Source organism: Orycteropus afer, unplaced genomic scaffold, assembly GCF_000298275.1.
Source record: "Orycteropus afer afer isolate SDZICR_OR568_19922 unplaced genomic scaffold, OryAfe1.0 scaffold00148, whole genome shotgun sequence".
Lineage (NCBI taxonomy): Eukaryota > Metazoa > Chordata > Mammalia > Tubulidentata > Orycteropodidae > Orycteropus > Orycteropus afer.
The window spans coordinates 368,261-379,662 of NW_006921735.1; the positions used below are offsets into that span (position 1 = coordinate 368,261).

An 11,402-nucleotide genomic window follows, 5' to 3' on the forward strand; every position below is an offset into this window, starting at 1 on the left:
CGTTATGTTATATTACAAGACCTAGAATGCTTTTCTCCTAATTCTATGGATAATGTACACACTTAGTTGTTCCAGTATCTTAGATATCATCAAGTATTTTAAATCCAGATTTAAGAGGTGATTTCTTATACTTCTGCTTTTCTCAAAAGCCATAAAGAAAGACCAAAGTCCAAAATTTTTCTAGAAAGTTCTCATTATAGGAAAGGTTAGGGGATAGAATCTCCAGGTAGCATTTTGTTCTTCTCTTTTGTAATTTCTTTCTTCTATCTTACAGTTATGAAGTTGTGTTTACTCCATGTAGTTTAAATTTTTACCAGTTTATGCCTGTGCCTTTTATTAGCCACCTTCTTACTGAATGGAAACTGTACATCTGCCTAGTACATTTACAGTCAATAATGTTAGTTCCCAAGAGGTCATTTCAATTCATGACTTCTTAAGATTCTGTGTATTAAGATGGTCTTGGTCTGTGCAATTTTCTAAAGAAGGGATAAATCTACTAGTTTAACAGCAGGACCATACAACTAACTACTTCATAGAATAAAACAGAATGACCCTAGATATCATATTGTGATACTAAAAAAAGAATGGTTGTATTAATAGAATGTCAATAATATCTGAAATATTTCATATTGGGGAGATTTTAGCATACAGAGGGGGAAATGAGCACCAATAGTCTATGGGCTTTATGAGGAGGAATCTACTTTTTTTTTTTTTTAATAGTTCCATTGGCTTGAATTTTAGTAGTGTTAACACTTTTTTCACCCTTTCAAATGTGATGTTAATTATCCTTGATGTTTTATACTATCTTCTGGATGAAATTCAGAAAAGATAAATCTGTCTGTTTAGAAAACCAGATTGGGCTTGTGCTTTTTGTTTTAATTGGAATAGGACAAAAAGCCTCTTCCATTTCTCTCCTGACACAGAACACCCTTAGGTAAAGGCACAGATCCAAAAGTCAGCAGTAATCTATTCAGTGAGGATGCTGGTTTAACCCAACGTCCAAGCAGTATCCAGTGAATTGGTCACGACATTAAGAATAATATGTTTATTTTTTTCTTATATAAAGAAGAGAAAAATGTGGCTATTTTAGCCAGGCTTAAATGGGAAATGTATTCATCATATTTCTTAATGAAGACACAGTAGTATAAGATTATTACAACACACTACAGCAAATCACCAGGGACCTAGACCTCATCCCTGAGAGATAAAGGCCTTATTTAAGGAAACCAGTGCCTGCTTAGGTCAAATGGCACCATAATGAAATTTGGAATACATTCCAAAGATGTTTAAATTGTCATGAGAACAAAAGGATGACTACCCAACTTCATAGGCAGATCCAAAGTTTCCCATTTGCTATGTTTGAAGAGCCAGTCTGCTAATTTCCTAAAACCATGGACTAGTTCATTACCAGAAAAATGCTAAGGCTTGTTTTGTAATCTTTAGTACAGGTCAAGATAATTTAGTACTTGGATTATTTGGCTTCTCAGCCCTTTCTTCAGGAAAAGACCATAGTCTTTCAATTATATGTAAGCTAAAAGGTGATAAAGGAAAATGTATTGGTTGTTTTTTCCCTTATAATAGTTGCTACCCTGGTAGTGTACAAAAGAAAGAAAACCTGAAATTTTGGAGCATAGCTACAACAGAAAAGTAGACATGAAAATCCAAAACACTTTAGTAAAATATTATACAGCAAGTCTTATAAAAAGCTTTAATTCTTAGCCTTGAGGATCCATCCTTCCATGTTATTTTTCTTATAAATGCACATGGCACCTATCACAGCATGCATAAGCACAAGAACTCTTAATAACCAAAAATCTAAAAGAATACACTCTAAAGGAAGCACTTATTAAACTAGAAAATGAGCCTAAAGGGAGTGTAAGTCAGAGAATAATCATGTGAAAAACAAGAATTAGTAAAAGTACAAAACCTACTTAGTCCAGAAAGAAAACACTTTTCCAAGCAAGGTCACAACACTGTCCTTCCTTTCCACTTCTTAAATGCAAACACTATGCCCAGAAGGACTACTGCTTGTTACGGTTAAGACTATTGGCCCAATTCCAACCCCCTCCTGCACCAGCTTCTCTTTCGTGAAAACTTCAGTAATAAGTTTCATCCATTTAGAATTCAAAACAGAATAAATAGCTCAAAAAATACTGTTTGACTGTCTTATTTACATGCAAATAATATAAAAAAAACTTATGTTAGATTTAGTTTTAAATAATATGACAAACAGTTACAGGCAAATAAGGGTCTTATCTAAGGAAAAACAAAACATCCTCATCTCAGTAAACTTTCAAATTCTGTGATCCACAGTAAATGGATCAAAATCTGTCATCGTCACAGAATATAGCATCAGATAGAATTATTGCAAAATAAAATACCTTAGGACCTACCTCTTCTGCCTGAAAAGGATTGTTTATAATATATTATATATATTATTTATAATTTACGAGTAAAGACTTTAACACAACTACTAGCATTAAAGAAAACTTGGACCTAGTCTGCTGAGTTTGTTATCTCCTCAAATTAAGGACTTCCCACTATTTCTGAATCATTCAGCTAACTTTCCACAAAAAGGCAAAATGGTGGTATGTTTCAGTTGTTAGAAAAGGTGTATCAATAAAGGATGTTATTAATCTTAAATGCTTCCAAGTAGGAAAGACAAACATCTACTTAAAATAATTATTTTAAAATGGTTGCCATGATTTTTCTCATTTGCATGTATGTAAAATAAACATTTTTATCTTCTTTCCTTTTAAGAAACTGTTATTCTTCACTTATTATATTTGTGCTGCCTCTAACACTGCATTTTAAAAACTGTTCTTTAGCATATTTGTTTTTCGTATTTTTTGACGAGTTAGAATTTGTATCAACACAGACGAAATCCATTCATTTATCAGGATCCAATCAAGCTAAGGATTTCTGCATAGCAATTATTTTGAACATTTCTAATTTATGAAAGGCTCTAACTGTTATAAACAAATAGACTCCCCGGGTTAGAGTAAGTAATTATCAGGCAAGGAATATAACTGAGTCTAAATAAGTCCCCAAGTTGCTTAAGTATGACACCTAAAGAAATCAGACCAGTTACGGCTTACTGCTACTCTACCTTAGAATTAAGGGGCACAATAATGCAGTTTTAAGAAAGAAAGGGAAGCTTTCCATTTCCTTTAGGCCAATAATGTCTTAAAATAAACCTCAACAGTTTGCATTCATCACTACAGGATTAAAAAATAAAAGGATGTAGTATAAATTAAATTACATAGTGGAACAATAAAAACAACCCAATTAAAATGACAGTGGATTCTTACATAAGCCTGTCTTCCAAACTGGACGTTTTCTCTTATGTTTAATAGAGTTGTCTGACTTTACATAAATATGTTTTAGAAGTATATATTGAAATACTCAAAAATTTCTCATAAAAACACCACACAATGTAATTGAAAAACATGCACACTTAGCTTTTGCTAATACACAAATCACAGGCCAAAAGGAGAGTTTTCTAATATAATAAACTCTGAGATACAGCAATTATCTGTTGGTATCTAATGTTAGTATTACTAATATTCACCAATAGGATAAACATACAGCTATTCATGAATTTGAATATATCATTTAGAGAGGAGAGCAAAGCGAGTTTAGTTTCTAATTTAGAAATGCATGTATATAAAGAGGAATCAAACAGCATAGTATACCCTGATAAAAAGTCCACATGCCTCAATCAAATTATTCAACCAAACTCAACATCACGCTATAAAACAAATTCTGCTGATTTTAAATAGTCCACTTATAGCAGGCCCTAAAGAATAAACTCATCCTTTTGAAGGTCCTAAAACATTGAATCTCAAGCTCTTTGGCTAAAGAATGTGATTAAGTTAAGCAGGAGGCCCTTTTCTGCTTATAGTTAAAGAAATATATAAACCTATCTCCCAGGAATACAACCAAAAAACCCAGTAACTTCTTTGATTTTAATTAAAACTTAAGCCAGGATTTCTGCTGGTTAGTATTTCACCAAGCAGGCGACCTAAACACCCCACTCCTGTTCTCCTGATTTGTGGTAGATGACGCTCTTAACATCTCATCAAAGAAAGAAAAAAAAAAACTGAAATGAAGGGAGGGAAATTAATATGTCTTTAAGATAAAACAGACAGAACACAAATTTCTAAATAAATAAATAAATAAATAAAGCAAGCAAATGTGTTGGTGGTAGCAGCACCCTTCAGCAAAAGTACTCACGCAGAATCTACTGGCCAGAAGTTGATCAGAGTAACAGGACTGCAAAACAAAAAATGAGGTGATGAAGAGAGACACAGGAAAACTCAGCCGCCAAAAAATTACTGAAAGATCAAAGTAAATAAAATCCAACCAATTCAGTATGAGCCATGGAAAGCAACAGCCAAACAAAGGTGGAAAGTGAGTTAAAAGAAAAACAAACGGTTGTGTGATTGCCATTCCCCGAAAACCAAACCCAGTGCTGTCCAGTCAATTCTAACTCCTAAGGACCCTAAAGGACAGAATCGAACTGTCCCATAGGGTTTGCAAGGCTGTACACCTTCATGGAAACAGACTGTCTCATCTTTCTCCCACGGAGTGGTTGGTGGGTTGGAACTGCCAACCTGTCTTTCAGTTAGCAGCCAAGTGCTTTAACCACTGCCCACCAAGACTTCTTCTCTGATTGCCATTAGAGTTACTGAAAAAGGAGAGAGAAGCTTTAAAGGAAGTGAAGGAAGACATGATCAGTTTGACCATGAGAATCAACATGACTTACCAGGAAATAATTTCCTGTGACTGTATTTTCTTTCAAGTATTTTTTAAAAAAAGTAAGTAGATGTAACCACACAACCAGATACAAAAAGACACCTATCTACTGATTTATGACGTAGACAAATCAAAATGAAATCTCAAAATCATTCATTTGTAAACTGTCCCATACTTTTTAAAAGCCTTGTAAGGCCATTAGTATCTGTGACGTTGTGTGTGTGGGGGGGGTGTGTTTCCCCTGTGAAATGAAGTTTAACTTTTGGAAAAGCTAATTTTCAAGAGGCATGGAGAAATGGCAACTGGCTATCAGCTTGTTTTTCTCTTTTAGCTAAAGTAAATCAAAAGAAAGAAATAAAAGAGATTGTTTGCATTTGGAGTGAAGAGGAGTACTCAGCGGAGAGGAGTTCAAATATATGTCACATGAAGAATCTTCATGCTTTTGCTACTACTCACGTTTCCATGTTGTCCCCCTCTAAGACAGTCTGCACTGGCAGGTAGCCCATTCGGGGATGCTTCGCAAAATACCTTTTGGTTCGAAATTTGTTTTTTAGTACCTTGGCAAAGTCACGAACATCTTCTCCTGATGTAGTCTGGAAGGGAAATGTCAGGACCATCAGGTTTAAGAGAGTACAGTTATGAGGCAAATGACCACTACAGTGTCCTGCCTTTGTTTTATAATTAGGGATAGTGTGAGGGTTGAGAGCAAAGCTTTGGCTTCAGATAAACCGGACTTTGAAACCAGGACTGGAAATTTCCTAGTGGGGTTAATTTGAGCACATTATTTACCTCTCCAAGATTCAGATCCTCTGTAAAATGGAAGTAAAAACAGCTCAGCAAGTTGTTATGATGACTAAATAATATAACCAAGCGACTAGACTGCTCATTAGATGGTAGCATACAAAAGTGTTAAAGTTGAAAAGTTGGCCATAAGTTTTGCCACATTTTATGGTATTTTAAAAGCTATTTTGCCCCCCGTTAGGTTGGCAGTTTGTATTTATCCAGAGGTGCCTCAAAAGAAGGCCTGGGAGTCTGTGTCAGAAAGATTGATGCTATTAGGTGCCAAGGAGTCAGTTCTGACTCATGGCTACCCCATGGGACAGAATGGAAGTGCCCCATAGGGTTTTTTAGGCTGTAATCTTTACGGGAGCAGATTGCCAAATCTTTCTCCTACAAAGTTGCTAGGTGGGTTTGAACCACGAACCACTCAGTTAGCAACTGAGCACTTAAATTGTTGCACCACCTTACAATCATTGAAAACCCTATGGAACACACTTCTAATGTGAAACACACATAGTCGTCATGAGTTAGAATTGAATAGCAACTCATTTTTTTTAAAGCCTACATTAATATCATGGTTCACTGATTAAGTATCATTCTAGTCATAGCATGATACATACCCCATTAATGACTACCTTTGTGAAAGAAATCAAAGGGAGAGAGGCAATTAAATAATTGGGATTATCATTCTGATGTTGGATGTGCTAACACAGGGCTTCTCAAACTTTGATGTTCATGAGAACCACCTGCTGAAAGATAGGTTTGGATTTAGAAAGTCAAGGGCTGGGGCCTGAGATTCTGCATTTCTAATCAACTCCCAGGCAATGCCAATGCCGTTGGTCAACAGATCATAGTTTGAATAGCAGCTTTGTAGGGTTTAGAGAACAGAAGATTCACACCTGGGTCTGTCAGTCCACAAAGTCTATACCCTTTCCATTCCCCCTGTGATTTTTCAAAGTTCTATTTTAGCCACTAAATATTTTCCTAAAGTAACTTCTTAGGAGAGTGTTCCACCTCTTAATTAGAGAATCTAGAGCAAATTACTCAACCTCAAGGCCTCAGAGTCCTCATCTGTGAAAAAGCGATAAAAATAGTAATACCTATTTCTTACAGGGTAGGAAAAAGTAAACATCTAGCAATTAGCTGATGTTACTATATATACTAATTCAAAAGTGTTAGTTGTTAGTCTATAAAACAGATGAAAGGTGAGTGACACTCACTTACAGTGGTGGATTATGAATTTTGGGGAACCCACATACTCCACTATACCCAGTATGCCCCATAGCCATAAGACCTCTTCACACAACTTCTAGGGTTCTGGAAAATACCTATGAAAATGTATGCCCTACAACTACACCAATAAAAAGAAAATCTATTTACTTATTCAACAATATTTCTTGAGTGTCTAGAATGTTCTCTGTGTGCCAGATACTGCTCAAGGCCCCAGTGATAGGGTTAATCCTGGAGCTCACAGTTTGGAGCCACTTTAGCTGGGGAATATTTGGAAGACCATGTGAGGAACTCATCAATCATGGCATTGCACACGATTGCAATACTGTACAAAAACTGAAGGTTATCTCATGCTCGGGGGGATCCAACTTACCGGAGTGCAGTATTCCACCATGGGATAGTGCATTTTATGGCCTTTTGCAACTCGACCAGAAAAAAAGCAGCTTTGGCAGATGTCATAATTAAAATGCTTTAGACTCCTGTACCTGGTGAAGAATAAAAACAAACACATATGTATTTCTTCAAATTAAATTCCCAAAGAACATTCTTAATAAACTTTCTTCCACACTGTCTTAATTCTAGAAACAGAATGCAACATTCATTAGTTCCACAAGGTAAGTGAATTAACTACTTAACTCCAGATATCTCTGGTACCTACCCTACAGTATAAAAACATTTTGACAGAAAGATTATCCTATGAACATATGGATGGAGGGGAGAAAAACCTCAGTTTTTATTTAAACTCCACTAGGAACTCTTTCAGATTAAGTAGAGAAGTACTGGCAAACCTCCAGTCCAGACCAAGTGCTAGAATTTGATTCAACTTCCAAGAGAGAGAGACTGATACATTGCCTGCCTCCTTACCCATTTTCTGAAGCAATTATTTTGAAAAAAAAAATTATAAAAGTAAAGCAATTGCCCAAGACAAAAGAAAATTAAACAAGAATTCTCAAGTAACACAAGGCTTGCTTTAATTTCATTTTCTGGCTGACTGACATGATTCATCTTCAAATAGTTACTTGGACAGTCTCTTTTATCTCTCTCTTTAGAAATTCCTCTCCATATTACTCATAAATGATAACTGAAGCCTCAATAAAAAATAAAATGTGGATTAGATGAAAGAGTTTATAATCTCTAAACACAAAATCAAAAACCAAACACTGCCATCGAGTCGAGTCTGACTCGTACTGACCCCCATTGGGTATCCAAGGCTATGTCTTTACAGAAGCAGACTGCCTCATCTTTCTTCCATGGAGCAGCTGGTGGGTTCAAACCACTGACCTTTTTGGTTAGCATCCAAATGCCTTATCCACGACACCAGAAGAGCTCCTGTAAGTACTACTTGGTACTTTCCCCCCATTCTCAGAATACTGTATTCTTTGCTTCATACTTCCCCCTGCCTTTTGCTTTTGCAGATAAGAAGCTTAGCCAATTCAAATAAACATACTCCTTATGTCTCATGTGGGAATCTAAACCATCTTTTGGGATGGGGGTGGGGGTTGGAAAGAGAAGTGCTGATTCCTAAAATAATCAAATGTGATAAGGGCAGAAGAACTGAAAGTGACAATGCTCTTTCAGCTCCTCCAAAGCCTGCTCCTTCTTTTTTATTTTATACATTCTTCCCCTACATGCAAATCTCACTAGCTAAGGAAGCTGAGAATATAAAAGTAAGAAATGTAGTGCAGGCCCCTGAGGCTTCCCCTCTTGGACTCCCATGGTATCATCCTTACCAGCTACAAGCCAGTGTGGAAAGAAGATATCCTTTGTAAGCTCTGCCTACTAAGTGTTGTCTATCGAGGCTTTAGAAGAGCTAAAGGTTTTTGTAAAACTTCTTTGTAAACAACATGAAGTGTGGAAGAATAAACACCAATGGTAAAAGAGCTCCATGAATAAAAAGCACACAAATGGTACAGAGTAGTTATTAAGAAAGAAAGTAATAAGACAAGTCTAAGCAAAACTAGAAAAGACTATTTATTTAGCTGCTAAGTGGATTCGGAAGGGGCATAAACTATATAGCTAGTTTACAACTCTGTGGCTTAGTCATCACTGTGGAAACCTTGATGTTGAGCCAGATGTTTCAATACATCATCCTTTTCAGAAAGTAGGATTTAAGATTACTGTTAAATAAGATTAATCCATTCAAAAATATCCTCCTCCCCAAAGAGGTCAACAAGGCTGAAGGTTTAAGAGGCAATTGTTTTCCATGACATTTAAAGAATATCATAATAATAACCTGCTATGTTTCCTATCTCTTTCACTTTTAAATTTATAGGGAACATTTTTTTTAGCTGCTTTGTGAATCGTTCATTTACTTGCATGCTTTATATTCCCTTAGAAGTTTGTTAGGATACTATACAAAAAGTGTAATCAGATTCACAGATAAAAAGTTAAGTTCTAGGCTGCGTAAAACAATTCTTGCTACATAAGGGGAAATATGGTACAATGTCAGTAACAGACTGAGCTACCATGATGGGTCTCTTAGAACAGAATTGTCTCTTACTTTTATAATTGATTCTTGGAGACTTTCTATAAACAGAAAGGCTATCAAAAAGGAGAAGGGAGGGTAAAATGCTTTGGTTCAAGGAGAAAGGAAGTACAATTAATTTATATCCCCTGACAAATAATCTCTGTGGAGACAGACAGGTAGTCCGGTTCAACCAAAGTATGTGGCTCTGAAGAATGAGGGTAGAAAGGGACACCTCCCTAATGAGTCAGATCCACCAAAATAACCCAGCGACCAGAGGAGTGACAGGTGTGATCGATGCTCCAGCCCGATCACCTTCTCTCCAACATTGGAGAGAAAAAAACTAATAGCAAATGGGACAGGAGAGAGAAAAAAAAATCAAGTCACAAAAAAAGGGGGGAGGAACAAGGAAAAAAAAAAACACCAAAAATCCTGTTTTCGTTCCTAGTACCTGAATCCAATGATTGGACACTCCTTGCAGATGTTGCACTTGGCCTGATGCTTGGCAGTTTCTGCAGCAGCCACTCTGTGCAGGACAGGCAGCCACACCATGGACTGGGGCTCCAGTCTCATCCAGTCAAGGAAGAGGGCTGCTTCGATCTCAGGCTTATTATTGGCCTGCAAGCACAGGAGGGAGAGAGCAGATGAGAAAGGAAAGGAAGCATATGGCAGTTCAGGGAGTAAGTGAAAACATCAAACCAGAAAGAACAGTAGTTGCACAACGAGGCCTGCTTTGCACAGCTGGTTCCCACAAATGTCACCCTAATGTCCACATGAGTCAACTACCCCAAAGGCTTTAGTAAAAGACCATTACTCTTTTTTGCTACTGGATATAGCAATGAAGCAAAACAAATAGAAAAGGCAAAGCAGAATATATACCTAAATGAGACGATATTTAGTTCTAATTTTAAAATAGATTGTAAGTTTCAATAGAATATGTGAGGTAGAAACATTTTAATATTTTACTTACTTGGTTATATTCTATAATGCATGTCTATATACCTCTATATATACATACACATATACTACTTGTATTATTTGTTTAATACATTTAAATGGGAGTGTTTATGGATAAAATTTTGAAGGAAGAAGAAAAACAACTCAAGCCATTGATTTTTTTTTTCCTACAGAAACTATTTTTCAATGTTTCATAGACTCAGAATGAAGGGGCTTTCAAATTCATCTGGTCCCAAAGTTTCCTTTTACAGACAAGAAGACTGAAATACAGAACTGAAAAGTAGTTTTGCAAAGGCTTTTTAACTAACCATCAGCAGAGCTGGTACTACAAAACAAATCTAACCTAGTGCTGTTTTCATGGTGTTTCTATCTGTCTCTTTCATCCTCTCTCTTTGAAAGTCTAAATTGAAAATACTTGTCCTTCCAGACAGTACGGAAGCAGATTGCCACATCTTTCGCCCACAGACTGGCTGGTGGGTTCAAACCTCTGACCTTTCTGTTAGCAGCTGAGTGCATTAACCACTGCAACATCAGAGCTTCTTACAATAATCTTAAAAACCCTAAATATATTTACTCATCACTTGCATTATATACTATTATAGTCATATATTTTAATTCTTTTTTTTTAAAACCCTGTAAGACTGTGTTTTAATTTTTTTTATATTGCTAGATTTACTCACATATTGGCCACTTTTTTTTTTTTTCCTTTTCCTTTGCTTTTCAACATTTCTTGTATCTTAAATCTTCCATCTGGGATCACTTGTCTGCTGCCTGAAGTACATCCTTTAGGATTTCCTTTAGTCAATGTTTGTTGGTGGGAAATTTCTCAGATTTTGTTTGTCTGAAAATGTCTCTTTTATATCCACATTCTTGATGATAAATATTTTCATTAGGATTTTAAATTGACGGGTCTTTTGATTTGTTCACTTTTATTTTGCTTTAGCACACTGACATATTATTCCACTTTTATCTCCCTGTCCCTGTTGTCACTGTTGACAAGTCAGCAATAAAGTGGACTATTGCCTTTTTCCTCTCTTCATCTCTTTGGTTTTCTGTACTTCCTTTTTGTTATGTTTCTAAAGTTTTATTTATACTGTTTAGGATTCACTGGACTTTCTTAACCTGTGATTTACTCTTTAGTCAGTTCGAGAATCTTCTCAGGAACTCTGGTTGCATAGTGCCTAAGGCACTTGACTGCTAACCAGAAGGCTGG

At 36.1% G+C, this 11,402-nt stretch overlaps 1 protein-coding gene across 1 annotated transcript in view; it reads right to left on the minus strand.

Annotated features, from left to right (window-relative positions):
- The window catches only part of LOC103201376 (dystrophin-like), a 2,052,823-nt gene that overhangs the window by 65,871 nt on the left and 1,975,550 nt on the right, over positions 1 to 11,402 (minus strand). Inside the window, exons 56-59 of the mRNA XM_042781676.1 lie at positions 9,684 to 9,850; positions 7,142 to 7,253; positions 5,215 to 5,351; positions 4,237 to 4,275 (exon numbers count right to left, since the gene is read on the minus strand). Coding sequence (XP_042637610.1) covers positions 4,237 to 4,275; positions 5,215 to 5,351; positions 7,142 to 7,253; positions 9,684 to 9,850 — 455 coding nt within the window. The remainder of the gene's footprint in view (positions 1 to 4,236; positions 4,276 to 5,214; positions 5,352 to 7,141; positions 7,254 to 9,683; positions 9,851 to 11,402) is intronic.